Consider the following 24,380-nt stretch of genomic DNA (forward strand, 5'->3'; position numbering starts at 1 on the left):
ATGTGGTTTCGGGTGGAAAACAGAAAAGTAAATTAATTGATTGTTATGAAAATTTGAAACCACTTGAGAGAAAACTTGGATGAAGGTGTAAGTAAACCTTATCTTTAAAGAAGACTGTACACAGTGGTTCAGATGTGAGGGCACACAGTTCAGTGACCCTTGTGGAAGAAATTATGGCAATTAGGAAAATCACTTTCCAGGAAATGTATAGTAAGGAGCACATTGCTAAAGGCTCAAATGGTTGTCCCATCAGTTTAAACAAGACCAAGTTCACGTCCCAAAGGGAAACAGGCTCGCTTAATTGAGGATAAAACCTTTCCAGGACTTTAAGGTATCTGATTGTCATGTCATTAGAAAAAACAGAACAGTTATCCACACAACAGTGGAAAGCTGATATTGCTGCCAGGGGAACCTTGATAGAGGAAATTGCTAAGCCTTGCTGTTTCAGATGCAGCACATAGTTAAGTAGGTGTTGGATGGATGAATGCATTGGTGAGACTCCGGTTTGACAGACCCAGACAGAGAACCGCTTCTATTTTGACAGGTAGGCGGCCCCGGCGGAGGGCTTTCTGCTACTTAATAAGGCTTGGCAAACTTGCTCCAAGCAAGCCTGTTTTCTGGGATTTAGCCGTAGAGTTTCCAGGCCATTAGATAAAGGGACTGCAGGTTCGGGTGGAGCAGCCAACCGTGGATTTGGGAGATGAGAGCCAGGTGCAATGGTATTGAAATTGGAAATGTCACTAAGTAGTCCAGTATCGTGGAGAACCAGTGTTGGCAGGGTCATGCTGGGGCTATTAATATAACCTGGGTGTGATCCCGCTTGATTTTCAGTAGCACTCGGTGTCTGAGTGGGATTGGTGGAAATTGTAGCAAAACTTTTCTGTCCAGGGTAGCAGGAAGGCAACAGTGATTGAGCCCAGACTGTGGCCGTGCAGAGAGCAAAACTGGTGACATTTTCTGTTGAACTTGTTTGGAAATAGGTCTATTTGAGGAATTCCCCCTGCTTCCCCCACTGGAAAATGCATCTGGCTATATCCGGACAAAGAGACCATTTGTGGTGACTTGAAAATGACCTGCTCAGGCAGTCTGATAGCTTTTTCTGCACCCCTGAAAGATAAGAGGCCTTGATGTTGATTGAATGGGCTAGCAAAAGTCCCATAGGTGAACCACTTCCTGACAAAGGAGCGATGAGTGAGCTCTTCCATGTCTGTTGAGATAAAACATAGCTGCAGTGTTTTTTGTAAGAACAAACAGGTTTCTCCCTCTGACATGAGGTAGAAAAGACTCACAGGCAAGATGAATCACCCGTAGCTCTTGGACACTGATATGAATAGAGAGCTCCCTCAACGACCAAAGACCCTGAATTCAGAGGGGTCCCAGGTGAGCCCCAACCCTAAAGCGATGTGTCTGAGACCAGAGTAATTTATGGTTGAGGGCAGATGAAGGGAACGCTCACAGAATCATTGAGAGGATCTAACCACCAATTCAGTGAAACCAGAACTTAAGAAGGTACCGTGAGCACAGTATCCAGATGAAGACGGCTTGCTAGTACACTAGGGGATCTGAGGTGCAGTCTCACATGTTGTATTACATATGGACATGAAGAAATGTGCCCTAGGACCTCATATGGTTTTGGGCTGTTGTGATTGGATGAAACTTGAGGTGTGTCACTAACGATCAGACAAACTGGAACCTTGACTCTGGGAGAAACGGTCTGACCTGGGTAGAGTCCAACACTGCCCCTATAAACTCTCTCCTCTGTAATGGGCAAAGGGTAGACTTGTCTCCATGGATCAATAGGCCTTAGGACCTTGAATGTTGAGTAAAATGAGTACAACACTGGATATAACTTGGACCAGCCCATGATTAGCCAGTTGTCCAGATAAGGGTAGACCTGCGCTGCTAGTCTCCTCAGGAATGCTGTTACACAGCCATGCATTGTGTGAACACCTGAGATGCTGCAGAGAGGCCAAACAGAAGCACCATGATCTGGTAATGTGAATGCTTCACTACAAACCCGAGGAACTTTTTGTGTCCTTCATATATTGACACATGAAAGTAAGCATCTCTAAAATCAAGGTTGACATACCCTGGATCCAGAGAGGGAATGATGGATACCAGGGTGATCATGCAAAACTTTATCTTTTTCAGATAGTTGTTGAGCTGACACAGGTCTAGGATACGTCTGAGACCTCCCTTTGCTTCTGGGATTAGGAAATACTGGAAGCAGAAACTCTTCCCTCTTAAATTCTGTTAAACCACCTCTATGGCTCCCACCTGAAGGAGAGATTGAATGTCTGGAACCAGAAGTTCTTCGTGAGAGGGGGTCCTGAAGAGGGACAGGGAGGGAGGGTGGGAATAAAGTGTAGGAATAAACCAGATAATGTATCCCACTTCTGCAGTGCTCAGCACCCAAAGGTCTGTGGTGATACAGGACGAAGCACTGAGGAAATGGGAAAGGCAGTTTGCAAATAAAGGAAAATGGGGTTTGGCAACCTGGGAACTGGTATGACATCCTCAAGCATCCCATCAAAATGCCAGCTTAGAACTCCCTAGATGTCTAAGTGGAACAGGCATTGATACAGAGGTAGAAGAAGGATGAAGCCTACGCCAATCACCTCTACTCAGTTTCCCCTGCAGGTCCTGTTGGACAACTGGAGCAGAATACCGGAGGGATTACGGAGGCCTGAAGTGATTCCTGGAAGGGGCTGGGGTGTACAACCCAAGGGACTTTAAGGTTTCCCTTGAGTTCTTTAACCCACAGAGCTTAGTTTCAGTCTGCTCCAAAAAGGAGGAGGATCCCTCAAAGGGCAGATCCTGCACAGTCTGTTGGACCTCCTGCGGGAGCCCAGAGAACTGTAACCAGAACTCCTATGAATGGCCACAGACCTGGCAGCCAAGTCAGCCACATCCAGAGCAGCTTGCATCGAGGCCCTCGCCACCGATATTCCCTCACTCACTAGTGAGGAGAACTCCTGCCTACCATCTGCTGACAGCATTTCTTTAAATTTTAGTACAGAGTCCCATATGTTAAAGTCATACCTGCCCCAAAGTGCATGCTGGTTTGCAACCCTGAGTTGCAACCCCTCAGGTAGAATAAATTTTCCTATCAAACTGGTTTAGTTTTTTTGAGTCTTTTCATTTTGGGGTTGTGACTTGATGCCCCTGCCTTTTCCTATCATTAGTACCCAAAACTGCCAGGAGCCCCAGGGGGCAGGATGGGAGTAAAAGAACTAATAACCTTGGTCAGGTGCACAATACTTGCGTTTGGCCCAAACTTAAGGCAACCATCTTTAACTGTTCTTGGTGTGCCTTATAGTCATCTGGAGGAGGCGATATGACCCCTTCTGGGACTACCTCATCCAGGGAAGAGGAAGAGGAGGCCAGAACTGGCTGAAGATGCTCTTCTTTCATTTCTTGATCTGCCAGGTCCTGATGAGCCAGCTCTTGATGTCCGATATGAGGTTGGTACCAGAATCAGGAACAGATGCTGTCTGGTGAGTAAGAGCTGCACGCCTCTCCAGGGCAATCAAATTGAAGAGCCTGGAATCAGATCTGGAAACAGGGGGAAAGAGGGATTTCCAAAAGGCTATGGGACAGGTACCAGTGACCTCCTGGCCAACCACTCTATGGCATTTCTGTGACAGGATCTGTGGAAGGGTGGAAACATTTGGAGGTGGGTTAGCAAGGGCAGCTCTGAGCATGGGAAATGTAGAACCCAACCTCCTGTTCAGAAGAAGATGACTCTCCTTCTATTCACCAAGGAGGCACAATTCCAGATGATGCCTATGTGGAGAAGCCTGCAGAGAAGTAAGCATCATGGGTTTTCCCTTTGACAGTACCAAAGAGTGAGCTATCCGGAGTACATGAGACTGGCAAGGTACTGAGAGCTGTAGCAATCTTGTTGGTTCTCCCATGCCCTCCAACACCAAGAGCATCAACACTAAGGTCAGGATGTTCCTTGCAGCTGCAAATACCTATGGCATGTTTGGTACTGAGATCGGGTTGGTACAGTGCAGTACCACAGATGTGGAAGGTGCTTCTTCTGGCTACTCAGTCAATGGTACTTTCCTACAAGTTGGGGTCAATGGTGCTTTCTTCTGCAGTACTGAAGCAGTGGTGTGATTAGACTTAGACTACTCTTAACCCCGTAACTAGCAGTCTTTGGTGCCGGGATCTCCCCCTTTCTGCACTCTGCTTCTTATGCCTCTTCTTGGGTACTGTGGATGGTGAACGGTGACAGGACTCAGGCATGGTAGGAGACACAGTCCTTAATGAGGCCGAGACACCCAGTGCTGAGTCTGATCGACCTCAGATAGAGGTCCGAGGAACGCTCTATGAGTAGAAACTTTAGCCTGGCTTCACAATCTTTCCTCATGAGGGGCTTAAAGTCCCTGAAAATTTGACAATGCTCTCTGATCTGAGCTTTCCCGAGGCATTTAAAGCAACTTGAGCATAGATAGCTCACAGCCATAGCCTTACTGCAGGAAATGTAGGGCTTGAAGCCCGATGACAGAGACATCCCTTGGCACTCGGAACCAAATGAAACCATCAGATGAAGTAAAAACCTAGCTAACTAAACACTAATAAACTTATTTACACTAAATTATTCAAAATAAATTACAAGTGAATACAGTCCACTGAGAACGAGGAGTACTTGTGGCACCTTCAAGACTAACACATTTATTTGAGCATAAGTTTTCGTGGGCTAAACCCACTTCATCGGATGCATGTAGTGGAAAATACAGTAGGAAGTTATATATAAGAAAGTATAATATATAATAATATATACTATTATAATATATACACACACAGAGAACATGAAAAAATGGGTGTTGCCATACACACTCTAAAGAGAGTGATCAATTAAAGTGAGTTATTATCAGCAGGAGAAAAAAAACCTTTTGTAGTGATAATCAGGGTGGCCCATTTCCAGCAGTTGACAAGAAGGTGAGAGTAGCAGTGGGGGGGGGGGGGAATAAGCATGGGGAAATAGTTTTACTTTGTGTAATGACCCATTCACTCCCAGTCTTTATTCAAGCCTAAGTTAATTGTATCCAGTTTGCAAATTAATTCCACTTCAGCAGTCTCTCGTTGGAGTCTGTTTTTGAAGTTTTTTTGTTGTGACTTTTAGGTCTGTAATCGAGTGACCAGGGAGATTGAAGTGTTCTCTGACTGGTGTTCTCCCCGCCCCTCATAATAGCTCACCTTAATTGATCACTCTCATTATAGTGTGTATGGCAACACCCATTTTTTCATGTTCTCTGTGTGTATATATATATCTTCCTACTGTATTTTCCACTGCATGCATCCAATGAAGTGGGTTTTAGCCCACGAAAGCTTATGCTCAAATAAATTTGTAAGTCTCTAAGGTGCCACAAGTACTCCTTGTTCTTTTTGCTGATTCAGACTAACACAAGCTACCACTCTGAAACCAGTCCACTGAGAGTACTTGCAGAAGCAACGAGAGCAGTCCCAGTGACCATCAGATTCAGTAAGAAGGAACTGAGGGGACTCGAGTTGGCTGGGCCCTTTATACTGATCCCAGCGGCAGCAGAGGGCATTCAAGCCACCCCGATGGGTATCACTAAGGGAAAAATTTCTGGCGACTGTGCATGGGGGCACGCACTCCAAGAGTAGAATGCACATGTGCAATCACTCGAAGGAGGGCAACCACAGTATCTACCTTTTAAAAGGGTCACAAAGAGGACCCATGGAATTATAGACCAGTCAGCCTAACTTCAATACCTGGAAAGATACCAGATCAAATTATTAACCATCAGCCTACATAACCACCTAGAAGATAAGAGGATAAGTAATAGCCAACATGCATTTGTCAAGAACAACTCTTGCCATACCAAACTAATTTTCTTCTTTAATAGGGTATTGGCCTAGTGGATGGGGGGAAGCTGTATAGATGATATCTTGATTTTAGTAAGGTTTTTGACACAGTCCCAATTGATGTTCTCCTCAACAAACTAGGGAAATGTGGTCTAGATGAAATTACTATATGATGGATACATAACTGGTTGAAAAATGAGCTTAACTTGAAGCAAGGGAGGTTTAGGGTAGGTATTACAAAAACTTTCTAACTGTAAGGATAGTTAAGCACTGGAATAGGCTTCCAAGAGAGGCTGTAGAATCCCTGTCATTGATGGATCTTAAGAACAGGTTAGACTAGGTATACTTGGTCTTGCCTCAGTATCGGGGACTGGACTAGATGACCTCTTGAGGTCCCTTCCAGCTGTACATTTATATGATTCTATATAATGCCTTCTAGTGCCACTGTCTTCGAAAATTTTTTATTACATGCAAGGTAAAACACTACTTTTCTCAGATTATGCTGGGCCACATATTTGGCCTTCAAGGTCTCAACACAAGCATATTCATTTTTCCCATTAAAAATATTAGGTGATTATCTCACATTATTTTAAAATACTAAAATGGATCTATATTTAAGAACAGAAAACTAGCAATACACTACTCCAGAATAAGGAATACAAATTTGTATAGAATTTTATGATGTGCAACGTTTAAGGGAAGTAGAGTTGGGGGACAAACTTTGAATAGAAAAGTTTTATTTTGCAGAGTCTATGTATGTAAACTAGATACTATAGATGAGTACTGTTTAAAGTATCCTTATAAATCTATTATGGTAACCTTTTCAATCCTATTTTTTTTAAATGCAGCAATGCGGTAAGGAACAGGAAATATGAGATAGCTGGGACAAAGGGTCATCGGAAGGTGCTGGAGGCAAATGTGTGTCACTGAGCAATAAAAGGAGGAGGAACATCAAAACAGGGTGGGGGTTGGGGGAAACTATTAAGGGGGCTAGGTTAGTAGCGAACTGAAGGACAAGGGAAGAGACATAGAAGAGGCTAGAGAACCAGAAGGGGATTTGGGCAAGAGCAGTAGCCTATATGAGAGAAGCAGACAGGAGTAAAGAATGTAAATAAATAGCTGAGGAGGAAGGTAAGAACCTGGAGGAAAGAGGGAGGTGGGAGCCCAAACTGAAGGGAAACGTAACTGGGAATGCTTCTGGCAGTGGTAGCTGCAGTAGTTGCCCACCAAAGGTCTTGGGTTTGGGGAGAAAGGAAGGAAGCAGGGAATCTTGGGCAAGGGTCGTACCACTGGCTAGAGGAAGTGGTATGCTAGCTAGCTGATGAAAGGAAAGGAAGGGGTAAGGCAGGCAGGGTGGAGGAGCTTTGAGTTCCCTTCCCTGGTCATTTTTGTAACATCAAAAGACTGCCTGGTTCCAGAAGCATTCCAAACCCTTTGATGTGAGAGCAGTTCTGGCATGACACTACAGTAGCACACCAAAAAGGGAGGGGACTATTAACTCTTAGATTAAAGAGTTCCTAAATGCTCAAAGACACATAGAACGACAGCCAAGAAACAGGCATGAGAGTGAATTGCCTAGTACTATATGACACCCCAAGATTTAAAAATATTGCGGGCCACTCTAAATTTCAGGGGTCGGAGATGGTCACAAGACCCTTCTCTGATGCACTGTGATCCTTGTCTCCCTTTCAGTGTAACTACTGGAAGGGGAGATTGAACAGAGAATTGACTCTACTCTGGTCCTCCTAATGGAGAAGAAGAGTAGAGCATCTCTTCAGTTTCTGAGTCTGTTCAAGGCCTCAAGGAGAAATTTGCCTTACTGATGCTTAAAGCCTTAAGTTTCATGCACATGCAATATGATTTAAAACAAAACACAAAAAACACTAATACTGAAAAAGGAAGTCAATATATAAAACCATTTCATAACATTCAGGACCAGTCAATGATACTGGCATAAATCTACAGAGTTACTCTAGATTTACACTACTGTAAAGAGAGAAGAAACCGTTCTAGGAGCCTGAACCAAGCTAACAAGAGCCAAGAATTCAGAGTAACTTTTTCCTCAACTTCTGTGTTTTCTGTTGATGAGCATGAGAACAGCAGGCTATAATAGAGATCAAAGGAGATGTTTCAGAGTAACAGCCGTGTTAGTCTGTATTCGCAAAAAGAAAAGGAGGACTTGTGGCACCTTAGAGACTAACCAACACATTGGCCCAATGGGGTAAACTAAGGAAGAGTTAATCTCAAATAGAATTTTCTGGTCTTTCATTTAAGTCAGACTGATCGTGTTAAGGTAACCTAGGGCCAAATCCTATAGCTTTTTAATGATAGTTTTGCTTAAGAAAGGACTAAATCGTTTGACCTACACTATTATGTATGCAACAGTATATTTTAGCATGCAGATTTTTTATGAATGAACAAAATACAATAGCTGATGCTCGGAAATTTATTATTTGGCACATTTACTGCTTGTTTTTTAAATCACATTTGAAAGATATTTTTTTTAAATTAGGGACAGTGAATAATCAAGAGATTTGTCTCAAATGGCACCCAGCACAGAAGAAAAGATCTCTAGCAGGCATGCAGGTAGAGGATGTGTTTATCTGGTTATTTTTCTTAGAAGGAGGAGGAAGTGCCATGGCAAACACAAGTGTGGCTATTGATTAACATGATTGTCCTGCATAGCAGAGAAAAAGGTATTTTTAATTTATTCTTACAATCAACTAGGTATATGGAAACGGTTACCATGGGTTTACCTGGAATAAACTGACACATTAGTCAATTTGTTATTGGATCTTTTTGATTAGAGAGTATTGCTATCAAATATTTGTGCAGATGGAATTTTTGGAGAATTTAGTTGCAAAGCTCTACCAACTCTCTACTGCAGTGGTTCTCAACCAACTAATCATTGTGGGCCGCACATGTGGCCACAATGTGCTACCTGGGCTGCAGGTTGAGAACTGCAGCACTCCCACAAACCCCTCCAACCTGCTATGTCCAGCACCCCCAGCCCAGAGACTCCTCCACAGAGTGGGGCCAGGAGCGGAGCCCTGGTGGTGGGGTTGGGCAGCAGGGAACCTTTACCCCGTTGTATGGGGCCAGGCGTCAGCCCTGACCCAACCTTGCCACCAACCCTGACCCAGCCCCTTGCTGTGCGGGGCTGTGCAGCAGCCCTGACCCTGGATACTGATGTGCGGGGCTGGGTGGCCTGGACCCCTCCGCGTGGCAGCCCCTGGCAGTCCTGGACCCCAGCACACTTTAGCACACAGCTGGGCTGCAGCTGTGCGGCCCGTGAACCACTGTTCTACTGAACGAAATGTGTTTTTTTTTAAAGGCTTATAACTTGGCCAAATTTGGGCAGATTTTCATGGGGATTTTCATGGGGTGCCCCGTGGCTGGGATCTGGGGTGGGGGTTGGGCTTGATGTGGCTGAGGTCTGGGGGGTAGGAGGTGCAGGTGTCCGGGCTGGAGGGTGCCTCGTGGCTGGGCTCCGGGGGAAGGGGGCATGGATGTCTCCTCCCCTACCCCCGGTTAGGCTCAGGGGCGGGGGTGGGGGGCAGAAAAACAGGAACTAGATTGTCGTAGGGGTTTCTTTAACTCTCTACTTTTGGGGACTTTTTTGTGTGTCTGTATTGCTACAGACATAGCTGCTGACAGGTATTTTGAAATAAATCACCAAAATGATTGAAACTGGCATGATTATATAGTGTTATTTTGACAAATGAAATATGAAGAATTTTGCAGAATTTTAAAATATTGCCTGCAGAATTCTTATTTTTTTTGTGCAGAATTTCCCCAGAAGTATTAATTGTAGTTTACTTGCTCACTTCATCCGTCCAAGTGCGAAATTGCTGGTAAAGAGATACTAATATATACTTTACATTAAACTGAAGCAAATTAAACAAATTCAATAAATGGCAATGTTTGTCTAATTAGTATTTATAGAGCTTTGACCTTTAAAATATGCTAGACTTTACCGACATATGTCCATTAAATGACCTCATGCCAACTCACTGCTAGTTGATAATTTCACCTATTCTTTGGTTCATTTTTGTCAATTGGCAAACAAAAACCTCTTGGAAATTGGGTTAGTGTTTGGAAAATTGCTTTCACACATCCTGGACCTTTTCCCTTTTGAGACTATATGAAAATCTGTTTAAGAACTAGAATTGGGTTTGAAAAGGAACAAGAGAAACTTACTGTTTCTAAGGCCATGATACGCTCCTGAAAATAAAGGAGAATACATAATTAGAAAAAACAAGTTGAACATGATGAAAGGGCTTCATTTTGTCTTTGCTGTATTAGCACATACAACATTTTATACAAAAACTTATTATATAGGAACACAAGAATTGCCATACTTGATCAGGCCAGTGGCCCATTTAGTTCAGGATCCCGTCTTTAGCAGTTGCTTTAGTGAAGGTGGAAGAAAACAGTTATGAAAGAACTTGCAAAAAAGAAAGGTTTCTTCTTAACCCCCATTAGAGGCTGGCTTCTGCCCTGAAGCAGGAGAGATGATAGAAATTTTTTGAAGTATTTATTATCATGACTTTGAATATTTTTTTAACCATGTAAATGTCCAATCCTTTTTTGAATCCTGATAAATTCTTGGCCTCCATGGCAATGAGTTCCATTGTCTAACTGAGTGTTACATTAAATATTTCCTTTTTGCCATCTTTTAATTTTATTGGATGCCTTCTTGTTCTTGTCCTTGCATCATATGAAATTGTAAAAAGAAGTTCCTATCTACATTATCTGTACCATTCATTATTTTATATTATATATATATATATTTATTGTGCACTTTCTTATTCCTCTCTTCTCTAAGATGAATTGTTTCAATCATTCAAAACTCTTCATGTGAGAGTTTCTCCATGCACCAACCCATTTTTATAGCCTCAAGCACCCCACTGCATTTCTGTTAATGTCCTTCTTGGGATGGGGTTACCAGAACACAAATTCCAAGTGAGTGTGTACTCCTGATTTCGTATGGTGTTGTTATATTTTCAGTACTCTCTACCATATTTCTTATGCATCCTGACATTTTGTCTGCTTTTTTGACCATTGCTGCATGTAGACATCATTCTCTGTCAAATGAAGCTGCTGGTAAAAAACAAACACACGCACACACAGAGAAAAAATATTTTCATCATTGGCCTCTGAACTAGCCAGGGCTGGTTTTCAAAAAGAGAAAAGAAATCTCAACATTTGTTAAAAATTATTCTTCCTCCTGCATTTCCCACTAAAGTGCCCCCTTGTTCTACAGATAATGTGCATGGGTCCATCTTTCAGATGAGTAACTGAAAAACTGGTGGTTTAAGTGACTTGACAAAAGTTATATAGGACATACGTGGCACAGCTATGAACAGAAACCTGATAACTGAGGTAGTAGACCACATTGCCTCTGATACATTAACAAAAAAACCCTAGCTGTTATATAGTGCTTTTTATTTGTAGATCTCAAAGCTCCTTATGAAGAAGGTCAGTGTCATTATCCCATTTTACAGATGGGGAAGCTGAGGCCCAGGGAGGGGAAGTGACTTGCCCAAACACATTTGTTGCCAGTGTCAGAGTGAGGAATGGAACCCAAGCCTCCTGAGTTTAAGTCCAGTGCCTTCTTGTTTAAGCACACTGCCTCCGAAGTTCACTCAAATCTTTATACTTAGGTAGGGTAACTGTAAAATGGGGGTAATACTCACCTTTGTAAAGTGCTTTGAGATCTATAGAGAAAAAAGTGTTAGGTACGCATAAAGCTTTATCACCACTGCATAATTACCATATTTTTAAGATGGATAAGTAAGACACGATGAGGTTCAGTGGCTGGTACAGGCACTCTGACCTAGTAGTCTGGGCACTAGCTGTGAAACCAAAAGACACAGCTTCTAGTGTAGTGTTTGACACCATTTCCTGTGTTTTTCTTTTAGCACATCCAGAGTAACACAGTAGGCCTGCTGCACTTGCATGCATGGCTAATTTCACTATTTCAGGAATGTGCATCTTTTCAAGTATGCATTGTATAAGGCAGATTTGCACAAGAGACATTCTAATTTTGATCAGCAAAAACAGTTAAGGACTCTACCTGAAAATCCTGTGTAGTGATAAATAAGTCAACTGAAATTTTCCCACTTAAGAGTATCCTTACGAAAATAATGTTTAGACAGTGCAAAAACAAAACATAAAATATAAAATATAAAAGAAGCCAAAAAGTGGAAGATTTTCCACTGAATGCATCCGATGAAGTGAGCTGTAGCTCACGAAAGCTTATGCTCAAATAAATTTGTTAGTCTCTAAGGTGCCACAAGTACTCCTTTTTTTAAAAGAAGCCAACAGTCCATCGATCCATGTTTGTTGTGCTGTGATGGAATACGCATTTCTTTATTACTAAATAATATGTTCTCATTATATGGACTGTGCAATATTTATGATTACTGTAACTATTTATTTGCTGCTTCAAGTGCTTGGATTTTATAAATGATGTGATAGATAACTACACTGTTCTCACTTAGCAACCTTAACTGGTTTTGACAGAGGTTTGAGTTTTTTGGAATTATAAAATTGTATAAGGTGCCTAGAGGGTTTTTCTGTCTATATTATTGTGTCTCTCATGTACCACCATTTATCTGGGAAAAATCCACACAGCTTCACTTTATCATCCTATACAGATCAAACCAGAACACTTTATAAAACAAGACACCCTGAAAATTAGTACCCCCAGGACACCATAAAGATCTACTGGATATGATCTTCTTGGAAAAGAAAAACATTTGTGACACACCTTTGACATTGAACTTTCTAAATTTGTCCTCTGATATTATCTACTATTAGTACACTGATAATATATGCAATGGAATATTTGTTTCCTCATGATTTTCTTCCTGGAACTGACCTCTCCTCTAGTCCAAGACAAATGAGCTGTGCTTCTCATCTAGCAAATACTGGAGCAGTTCAGACTCATTCATGAGCGCTCTGGGGCTTGGCTATGCCCTCTTCTGCTCCTGTGCGAGATCAATGTTTCCAAAGTTGTAAGGAAACACGTAATTCTTATAAGTAGATTAAGCATAATTTATAAATTATGCGCTAACTGTACTCTCTTTATACACAGAGACTAAAGAAGCTACACACACACACACACACACACAGAATTTTTTTCAGGTGGAGAAGGAATGGGGAGAGGTCAGTCCAGAAAGGAAGTAATCAAGAAACAAATTTTCTATTTTGGTTCTGTTTTTGTCTTCCAATCTCAAACTGGGAGGTAGGAAGCAGCATGGAAAAATTAGTTCTGAGGAGAAATAAGTAAGGCAGAGGAAAAACTTGCTCCATCCCTAAAATTGGTAGAATTAATCTATTTTGGGACTACTGTTGGAGCACTTTCCTTCTGAAGGATCAGGGGGCAGCCGTGTTAGTCTGTATCCACAAAAACAACAAGGAGTCCGGTGGCACCTTAAAGACTAATAGATTTATTTGGGCATAAGCATTCGTGGGCTAGAACCCACTTCATCGGATGCATGGAGTGAAAATTACAGATGCAGGCATTATTATACTGACACATGAAGAGAAGGGAGTTACCTCAGAAGTGGAGAACCAGTGTTGACAGGGCCAATTTGGTCAAGGTGGATGTAGTCCACTCCCAATAATAGATGAGGAGGTGTCAATTCCAGATGAGGCAAAGCTGCTTTTGTAATAGCCAGACACTTCCAGTCCCTATTCAGGCTCAAATTAATGGTGTTAAATTTGCAAATGAATTTTAGTTCTGCTGTTTCTCTTTGAAGTCTGTTTCTGAAGTTTTTTTCGTCAAGTATAGCTACTTTTAAATCAGTTATAAAATGTCCAGAAAGATTGAAGATTCAGTCTCCTACTGGCTTTTATATGTTACCATTCCTGATGTCCGATTTGTGTCCATTTATTCTTTTACGTAGGGACTATCCGGTTTGGCCAATTTACATGGCAGAGGGGAATTGCTGGCACATGATGGCATAAATAACATTAGTAGACGTGCAGGTGAATGAGCCTCTGATGGTGTGGCTGATGTGGTTAGGTCCTCTGATGGTGTCGCTAGAGTAGATATGGGGACAGAATAGGCAACAAGGTTTGCTACAGGGATTGGTTCCTGGGTTAGTGTTTCTGTGGTGTAGTGTGTAGTTGCTGGTGAGTATTTGCTTCAGGTTGGGGGTCTGTCTGTAAGCGAGGTCTGGCCTGCCTCCCAAGGTCTGTGAGAGTGAGGGATCGTTTTCCAGGATAGGTTGTAGATCGTAGTTAATGTGCTGGGGAGGTTTTAGCTGGAGGCTGTACGTGATGGCCAGTGGTGTTCTGTTATTTTCCTTGTTGGGCCTGTCCTGTAGTAGGTGATTTCTGGCTACCCATCTTGCTCTTTCAATCTGTTTCCTCTCTTCCCCACGTGGGTATTGTAGTTCAAGAATGCTTGATAAAGATCTTGTAGGTGTTTGTCTCTGTCTGAGGGATTGGAGCAAATTCGGTTGTATCTTAGGGCTTGGCTGTAGACAATGGATCGTGTGATGTGTCCTGCATGGAAGCTGGAGGCATGTAGGTAAGTATAGCGGTCAGTAGGTTTCTGGTATAGGGTGGTGTTTATGTGACCATCACTTATTTGCACTGTAGTGTCCAGGAAGTGGATCTCTTGTGTGGACTGGTCCAGGCTGAGGTTGATGGTGGGGTGGAAGTTGTTGAAATCCAGGTGGAATTCTTCAAGGGTCTGCTTCCCGTGGGTCCATATGATGATGATGTCATCAATGTAGTGCAAGTAGAGGAGGGGCGCTAGGGGACGAAAGCTGAGGAAGCGTTGTTCTAAGTCAGCCATAAAAATATTGGCATACAGCGGGGCCATGAGGGTACCCATAGCAGTGCCACTGACTTGAAGGTATAAGTTGTCTCCAAATCTGAAATGGTTGTGGGTGAGGACAAAGTCACAAAGCTCAGCCACCAGGTGTGCCGTGGCCTCATCAGGGATACTGTTTGCGACAGCTTGTAGTCCATCCTCATGTGGAATATTGGTGTAAAGAGCTTCTACATCCATGGTGGCCAGGATGGTGTTTTCAGGAAGATCACCAATGCATTGTAGTTTCCTCAGGAAGTCGGTGCTGTCTCAAAGAAAGCTAGGAGTGCTAGTAGCATAGGGTTTGAGGAGAGAGTCCAAATAGCCAGATAATTCTGCTGTAAGAGTGCCGATGCCTGAGATGATGGGGCGTCCAGGGTTTCCAGGTTTATGGATCTTGGGTAGCAGATAAACTACCCCTGGTCGGGGCTTTGAGGGTGTGTCCATGTGGATGTCTGAAGGATGTTTTTCTCAGAGGAATGAAATTCAAGATGAAGTGCTTTATAAAAGTGTTGGTAGATGAACAGGTGGCCAGATGGTCAACGATGCCCTCTCTGCCCACAAGGCTGTCACGTGCCACACTGGGTGGGCTCTGGTCCTTTCTGGAATCTGATTATCTGCAGCTGAATGTGCTCAAGTGATGCAGCACTTGATCCTAACTATGTGGTATTTGGATGGTTTCAGGCCCATGAAATTAAAATTGAAAGAAACAAAGTTTTGGGCTAAAGGAAGGAAGAATTTCTCCTCCTCTGGGTACAAGAGGAAGAGTTAACCTTGGCTATGAATGATTCAGACATATCTTGTCCTTCTGGAAAATGTACTATATAAGAGCTAAGTATTATTAAGAACAGAGATTTCAAAGACTCTCTTTGCCAATGCGACTGTGACCAGAAAAGAGATACAGGGAACTGGATATCCTTGGTTTAACCAGATAGATCATGAATAAGGATTCAATACTGTCACAGATACCGTGACTTGAATGGACCTCCATGACATCTGTGGCATCAGCATGCTACAGTGGCGGGGCTGGAGCAGCTGTCAGCCCCCACCCAGTTGCAGCAGCAGCAGTCACCGCCCGGGGCTGGAGCAGCAGCCCGGGGCTGGGTCAATCCCCGGGGCAGGAACAGCGGCCGAGGCTGGGTCAATTCCTGGGGCAGAAGCAGCGGCCAAGGCTGGGACAGTCACCGGGGCAGGAGCAGCAGCTGGGACAGCCCCTGGGATCCCAGAGCTCAGGCTGCAGCACCAGCCCGAACATCTACACAGCAGTTAAACAGCTCCTTAGCTCACGCACCACAAGACCGAGTCAGCTGGCCCGGGCCAGCTGCATGTTTTTAACTGCATTTGTAGACATACCCAGAGACACATAGACAAGACTGAAGGGCCCCCAGTATTTGCAGGAACAGAGATGCTGCTCATTTGTCTTCAACAAAGGTAAGAGATCAGGATCCAAAAACTGATCTTGCTGTATGTGTTGCTATCAAAGCAATTTCTTTTTACGTCAGGATGACAGTGAGCAGAAAGAGCTCATCAAGAATTTTTAATTATTGTATCAGGATAATAAGATAATAATTCTAATAAGAATGGCTATTTGTATTGACTGAACAGCTGAACCAATTAGCAAATCAGTGTGTAAGACTAGATATCAGTTGCCACTGATGTTATCAAACAATACTAAGATTAATGTATTTTAATCTTTCCGTGGGATCAGAGCACTATATGCCTTTATTATCATTGAAAACATCTGAAATACACTGTGACGATGCCCCCCATAAAGCTTTATGGAAATATGCTTCTGAATGTATACATGACATAACTGGAATATGTTTTATGCTACATATGCCATGTAACATATCTCTGTAAAAGTTATGATCTAGTGAATCTATTCATCCTATTTGTATGCATGTGTCATTATTGTATTCAAAGTTATGAATATTGGCTGTATACTTGTTTGATTTTAAATAACCTTAGCAAGGCATTTGGTCAGCTTCTTTAGAAAGGAATTTGCAAGTTAAGTGCCCAATCAAGAAGCACTTAATGCACAATGGATCTTGGAAGGCTCCAATCCACATAAGAAGTCTACATGACTTCTTCAAGGTAGCATGTGGACAATGGCTGCTGCCTATAAAGACTGAGTCATGCATGGACATGTGACTTGCCCATGTGACTCCAAAACTCCATCTTGGAGCTGGACTTTGCATAGGAGAGAGGAGGGGGTACCCTCCACAAGAGAAAGTCTATTCAAACCCCTGGGACACCCCCTCCATTTTGTCTTCAGCTGGCTCAAAATATAGCCTCTCCACCCCCCAAGGATACCTGAAAGACACTGGAACAAAGGACAGTAATAACAGGGGTGTGATTGCTGGACCCAGACTAGAAGGAGACTAGTCTGCAAAAGGAAGCTTACTGGAATTCCTCTGAGGGTAAGGTTTTTAGCTGTATTCAGTTTTCGTACTGTATTAGACACAGACTTGCGTGTTCTATTTTATTTTGCTGGTAATTTACTGTGTTCTGTCTGCTGTTACTTGGAACCACCTAAATCCTACTTTCTGTATTTAATAAAATCACTTTTTACTTATTAACCCAGAGTATGTATTAATACCAGAGGCGGTGGGGGGGTGGGGGAGGCAAAAAGCTGTACATATCTCTCTATCAGTGTTATAGAAGGTGAACAATTTATGAGTTTACCCTGTATAAGCTTTTATACAGGGTAAAACGGATTTATTTGTGGTTTGGACCCCATTGGGAGTTGGGCATCTGAGTGTTAAAGACAGGAACACTTCTGAAGCTGCATTCAGTTTAAGCCTACAGCTGTTAGGGGACGTGGTTCAGACTTGGGTCTGGATTTGCAGCAGGCTAGAGGGTCTGGCTTAAACCAGGCAGGGCACTGAAGTCCCAAGCTGCCACGGCAGGAAAGCAAGGACAGAAGTAGTCTTGGCATATCAGGTGGCAGCCCCCAGGGGGTTACTGTGATCCAACCTGTCATATACACCCACTACATGATGTTGGGGTTGAAATAAAGTTAACTTGTATCAGCATTGTACAGTAGTTGCACCCTTCATTACAGGACTAACATGTATTTTTGTCAGCAGGTTGCCTTAAACCACAATCATAGCTCCTTTGGACATCTTCAAGGGGCAGAAAGAAAAATAGACAACATATTCCAGTAAAAACAGCTTTATCAAATTAAAGTGAAAAATCCAAGAAAATCAAGTGACATGTGGTTTTGAAAACGTGCAAACCATGCCAGAATTGCTCATAGAAGACTGGAGAGATTGAATGTGTATAAACATATTCAAGAAGCTAGGAAAAAGAAAACTGGCACAAAAGAGTGTGCAAATTAGCATATTTGAGATCCAAAACACAGTATTACAATACAACTGTGTAAAAATTATAGCTGATTTCCTGCCAGTAAAAATGGATATCAGTAAGACTGGCTGACATTGAAACCATATGAACAGTATGGCTGAACAAAATAGAGAAACACAGTAAACTTGAAATCTAGTAAATTTCAAGTTTACTGTGTTTCTCAATTTTTGTAGTTTTAGAATTACATTTTCCAATTTAGAATATTTTTCTCTCTCTTGAAGCTGTGTGAAATGCCCACAACAAATAGACACTACTATCTATAGTAGTAAAATGGTGAAATCGACACAAACTGCTGTCAAATGCTGAAAGTAAAAAAAAAAAAAAAAAAAAAAACTGAGAAAATAGAGAAAAATGTCTCTCTTTTGTTTCAGTTATAGAATCTTAGGTTTTACCTCTGATAATGGTTGATAAAAAAACCAGAAGTGTAATTATTAAGTTGCTATCCTTTGAAAACAGAAAGGATGGTTTTGTGTTTAAAACACTGGATGGACATTCAGGACATTCAGGTTTGCTACCGACTTCCTTGAGCAAGTCACTTAATCTTTCTGTATTTCAGCTCATCAGCAGAACAATAAGACTAAATTTCTTCCACACTGAGCTTGTTTGGTTCTGTAGAGCCGGTACTGCCTCTTACTATGTGTTGTTTATACAGCACCTAGGACAAAGGGACCCTAAACTGAGTTAAGGCATCAAGGTGCCACTATAATACAAATAATAATAAAAGAATCTTACAAGTTGCCTTAATACCTTTGGGACTTTAGTCTAAACAGAGTCTTGGTTGTGGTTTGCAAGCATGTCTGAGACATCTGATTAGTATTTGAACTTGTGACACAAAAATCAGTTAAACAAAATATAATGTAAAAAAAGATACAACATCCATTTTGAAATGCCCACTTCCTCTATGAAGTTCCAGTGGTAGTTACAAGCATTTACACTTGTTCAAGAGCTTTCTCATCAATGAACCACATCTGGATTGGGAACACCAAGAGAATATTTACATATCTAATAAAGGCTGTGAGAGTGGTTTGTGGCAATCCAGATGACAACTTCTGTAAGGCCTTGTCTACATTATACAAGCTTTGTCGACAAAAGTCAGTTTTCGTTGACAAAACAGTGGAGGTATACACACTACAATGCTTCTCCCACCAATTTAACTCTCCTGCTACACTGAAATAATAAAACCACCTTGACAAGAAGCATAGAGCTTTTTGCGACCAAGGTAGAGCGATGCAGTGTCAGCGTAGTCACTGCGTTTGTTTATGTCTCCCTAAGTGGCCTCCGGGAAATGTTCCACAATGCCCATCATGACCACTTTGGTCAGCAATTTCAACTCCACTACCATGCAGCCAAGTACACAGGCATGCACTTCCCCCTCTTTAAAACCATGGGAATTTTTGCAATTCCACTTCCTGGTTGCTCAGTGTGGAGAGCTCACATTGCTTCTTCCCAGCTGACCATGCTGGCTGTCTGCAGCAAACATGCTCCCGCCTGGAGTATACTGGAATTGTTGGATCTGTTGGATCCGTGGAGAGACGAGGCAGTGTAGTCGCAGTTGTAGGAGCTCGGATACCTACAAGCAGATTTTTCATAGCATGGAGGAGAAGGGGCATGAAAGGGACACGCAGCAATGCCATGCTAAGATCAAGTTGCTGAGGCAGGCATACCAGAAGGCCAAGGAGGCCAACCATCTCTCTGGTGCAGTGCCAAAGACATGCCGCTTTTACAAGGAGCTGCACGCCATCCTCAGTGGCGACCCCACTCCCACCACCAGAGCCCCAGGGATACTTTGGGAGGACTGGAGGCAGCAGTCAGTGGAGTCAACCCTGAATACGAAGTGGCGGATGAGGAAGTTGAGTTGGAGGAGTATGTGGGACAGGCGACAGGGTCATCTGGTGGCACAGTGAGCAGAGGGGTCTAGCCAGTCCCAGTACTCCAGCTCTTGCCCACCTGAACTAGGAGAAGGGAGCTCTGGTAAGTACTCATTTTGCTTCAATACTGCACGGTGACATGAGGGAGAAGTGTCCTTTATTTTGTTACATGGTACAAGTGGGAGAAGGGACAGAAAACAACACTGGGTACTGTTTGCATCTGCTTCACATTCCCCTGTGCAGCTCTGCAATGGGGACGCTGCGGTAAAGATTGTTAGTGCACACTGGGCTCTCCCAGGAATCCTCCATAGAGATCTCTAGGAAACTTTCTTAAAAGTACTCTGCAATCCTCTGCCAAAGGTTCCTTGGAAGAGCTGCTTTGTTTCTTCCCTGCTGTAGGAAACATTGCTGTGTCAATCGGCAACTACTTCTGCAGGAATCAAAGTAGCATAGAGATGAGCAACATATGGACCTGATCTAAAGCCGCATGCATGCAGAGATGCACCTTTGCATCCTTGTTTACCCTCAGTAATGAGATATCAGCTTCGATCACACCCACCTATGGAAAACAGTGCTAGTATTCAGAATACTGTCACGAGACGCTTGTTGTGATCCCCCTCTGAAACCACCCACACCCTTTGTCCTATTTTGCACCTTCCCCACCTGGGCCAAACTCACCATATTTATGGCTTTCACCGTGCTCCGTGCTTTCCAAGGGAAAGTGAGAAAGAGGTAAATGTAACTTTTATGATTCAAGGCTGTGAGTGCACTCACAGTACTGACTCTTTGTATTGTTTCTTTTGCTTCTGCAGATGTGCCTTTGAGGGCCAGCTCCTACATACCAGCGGAGCACCTCTGCCCTCATGATACACTGCAATCCATTCCCAGAACTCCTAGAAGCAAAAGATCGTGATTTGTACAGTGGGCTAGCTATCCTCGGTGCACTGCTCTCTCTGTTGGTGCTAAAGCACCGACTGTGGATGTGCTCCACTGCCATAAGGAACATTGTGTGAATACGCACAAGTGTTGTAATTACAGTGGTTTATGATAGCTGATGTAACTTAAGTGGACTTAACTCTGTAGCTTAGACATGGTCTAATTTAAAATGAGGACTGCCAAGCAAAAAGTAGCTTTTGCATGGGGACAGGAGTAGTAGGATGACCCCAATATTGGAAAATAAACAATATTTTCAAAAGGATTTACATTTTAAAATTAGATGTATGCCTCTAGTTTTGAACTCCGAGGTATTTGGCTGTTGAATAAGTTTTGAGAATTTCTTCAAACATAATTTTTCAATGATTACGGTGTAATTTATGAAGAGATTTGACACAGAGGACTTGGGCATGAGCAGTACAGGTGTTTCACATATTCAAATTGACAAACTGACCTTTTACATTAACACAAAATTATGTCTAAAAATATTCCTATAATTTTCTCAATGACAGAGCAGATGGCAGCTCCTCAACACCATTAGGGCTGATCCCTTGACACCCATGCAATCATCATATCCTGGCTTTCCAAGCTGGAAACTGCTCCAACTGTATCTATACCACCCCCAAAATATGTTGCATTTGGTGGCAAGCTGAACCATGTATTGTGTATCGTAATGATTTAGAGGAACCACAATTCTTATGTAACTGTTATCAGTTTTTCTCTTCTATGTATTCATTTTATTTTATCTTGCATCAAAGCACTGCACACACTACACACAGCTGCCACCTAGGATAAAACAGTTATCTACCGTTCGTAATTGTTGTTCTTCGAGATGTGGTGCTCATGTCCATTCCATGTTAAGTGTGTGCGCATGCCACGTACAGCATTGCCAAAGATTCTTCCCCTAGTGGTATCTGGAGGGCCGGCTTGAGTGTCTCCTAAAGGCCTGCACTCGTGCACTGGTATAAGGGGTGCCACTGGCCCGGCGCCCTTCCATTTCCTTCTTGCCGTCAATTCTGATGGCGGGATAGGAGGGTGGGTCATGGAATGTACATGAGCAATACATCTCGAAGAACAAATGGTAGGTACAAAAGGTAGGTAACCATTTTTTTTCTTTTTGAGTGCTTGCTCATGTCTATTCCATGTTAGGTGACCCACAAGCAATATCCCTGGAGGTGGGCTAGGAGTTCAGGGGCATGCCGATTGTAACACAGCTTTCGAAACTGGCATAATCTCTGGCCTGTTGGGTGATCAAATAATGGGACGTGAATGTGTGGCTTGATGACTATATCGCTGCCCTGCAGATGCCCGGCATTGGTATTTGCACCAGGAAAACTGCTGAATACGCTTGTGCTCTCATAGAATGGATCTTCACGATGGCCAGAGGAGGGGCCTTTGCCTGTTCATAGCAGGTCTGGATGCTGGCCATAATCCAGGACAAGATTCTCTGGGGAGACCTTTCATTCTATCCACGACAGCAACAAAAAGCTACGCTGATTTGCGGAAGGGTCTTGTCCTGCCAATAAAAACAGGTAGGGCCCTTCTAACATCCAGAGAATGCAGACACCATTCTTCTGTTTTGTGCAGTTTCGGGAAGAAGACAGGCAGAAAGATGTCTTGATTGATGTGAAACTGCGACACCACTTTGGGTAGAACGGCTAGGTTGGGACGCAGTTGGACCTTATCTTTGAAGAAAACAGTATAGGGAGGTTCCGAGGTCAAAGCTTGAAGTTCTGAAACACTTCTGGCTAAAGTGATTGCTACCAGGAAAGCGACCTTCCACAAGAGCAGCAGCAGGGAGCAAGATGCCAAGGGCTCGAAAGGTGGCCTCGTGAGCCTGGACAGGACCAGATTTAAATCCCAAAGTTGGATTGGGTCACAAACCTGTGGTTAGAGCCTCTCCAACCCTTTAATGAATCTGCTCATCAGCTGCTGGATGAAGATCTGCCTTGGATTGGGCGATGGAACACTGAGATAGCTGCCAAGTAGACCTTAACTGAAGACAGTGAAAGACCTTGGTGCTTCAGATGAAGGAGATACTCTAGGATGGACTGCATGGACAACTGCACTGAGCAAAGGCCCCACTTGGCTGCCCAGCAAGTGAAGCGTTTCCACTTGGCCGTGTAGAGGACTTTCTGCTACCTAGCAAAACCTGCTGGACCTGCTCCAGGAATGCTCTCTCCTCGGGATTTAGCCATGCAGCAACCATGCTGTCAAGTGTTGTCAAGGCTGATTCCCCACTCTGGTATTTCGAGTGCAGAAGGTGGGGGTCCTCAAGGATTCTAAAAGTAATACTGGCCACTCCAGGCTTGTATTAAACTCCCAAGGTTACATTTTTGCTGCCACCACCCGAACGCAAAAAACCCTTTTGAAACCAGAAAGGCACACTTGCGAATTCCTTCCTGTGGGGTCCACTCAAGGCCTTTCACCTCTACTTTGGGGAAGAGCTGAGAAAGAAAAACAAAGGATATCAGCTGTTGTCACCAGCTAATTTCACAGCATATGCACAAACCTCTTAGGACACCAAAAATTCAATCCTGTTCTTAAAAAAGGTAAATTTTATTAAAAACAAAAAGAAAGAAAATACATCTGGAACTTAGGCTTTTGCTAGATTTAAAAAACCCACTTACAAAATTTAAACATCAAGAATAACCTTCTTGAGGTCCAGCTTAAAGGTTACAAGCAAATCAAAAAGCATTTTGGGTTAGCACAGAGGAGTCCACAAGCCAATTCGAGATAAACAGAAATAAACCTAATCGTGTCTTTCTAGACATTACCTAATTTACTTACATATCTGGGGTTTCAGGTAAGCAATTTCTAGGTATGATCTGATGATTTTTCATATCTGGCTTAAGCTTCTCACAACATAAATGCTCCCTGTTCTCCTCTCTCCAGAGAACCACAACAACAACAGACAAAGGGAAGTTTTTTTCCCCAATTTAAAAAAGTTCTAGCCCTCCCATTGGCTCTTTTGGTCAGATGCCCACTCCCTTTCCTTTACTGGGGGACTTTTTTAACCCTTTACAGGTAAAGCAAGCAGAGAACAGCCACCAAGAGGGACTTTATAGCTAACTGGCTGGCTGGCTGGGTGTCCATAAAAGGGAGCTATCTCCCTCCTTCATTTATCACAAGTGTAGACCTGTGAGGTTCAGATGGAGGAGTCGCCCATCATCTTGCAAGATCAAGTCTGGTCTGAGAGGGAGAGTCCACCGGTCTGCGACTGAGAAGTCTAGGAGCATGCCGAACCAATGCTGATGACACCATGCTGGGGACATCAGGATGACCTTCGCCTTATCCCCTTTGATCTTCAGGAGGACCTTGTGAACCAGGGGGATCAGAGGGAAAGCATACAGAAGGCTGTCCAACATGACCGTAGGAAGGCATCGGAGAGAGAGCCTCAGGAAAAGCAGTGATACTTCCTGTTCTCTGTGGTGGTGAACAGGTCCACCTAGAGCGTTCCCAACCTCTGGAAGATGACACTGATGACCTCTGGGTGGAGAGACCACTTGTGGCAAGAGGGGAAGGATCTGCTGAGGCAATCC

At 43.2% G+C, this 24,380-nt stretch overlaps 1 protein-coding gene across 3 annotated transcripts in view; it reads right to left on the reverse strand.

The window, feature by feature from the left end:
* The window catches only part of CEP128 (centrosomal protein 128), a 423,731-nt gene that overhangs the window by 50,482 nt on the left and 348,869 nt on the right, over positions 1-24,380 (reverse strand). For all 3 annotated transcript variants that reach the window (XM_074956067.1, XM_074956068.1, XM_074956066.1), the window contains exon 20: positions 10,042-10,065. In XM_074956067.1, coding sequence (XP_074812168.1) covers positions 10,042-10,065 — 24 coding nt within the window. The remainder of the gene's footprint in view (positions 1-10,041; positions 10,066-24,380) is intronic.

The sequence above is a fragment of the Natator depressus genome, chromosome 6 (assembly GCF_965152275.1).
Source record: "Natator depressus isolate rNatDep1 chromosome 6, rNatDep2.hap1, whole genome shotgun sequence".
NCBI lineage: Eukaryota > Metazoa > Chordata > Testudines > Cheloniidae > Natator > Natator depressus.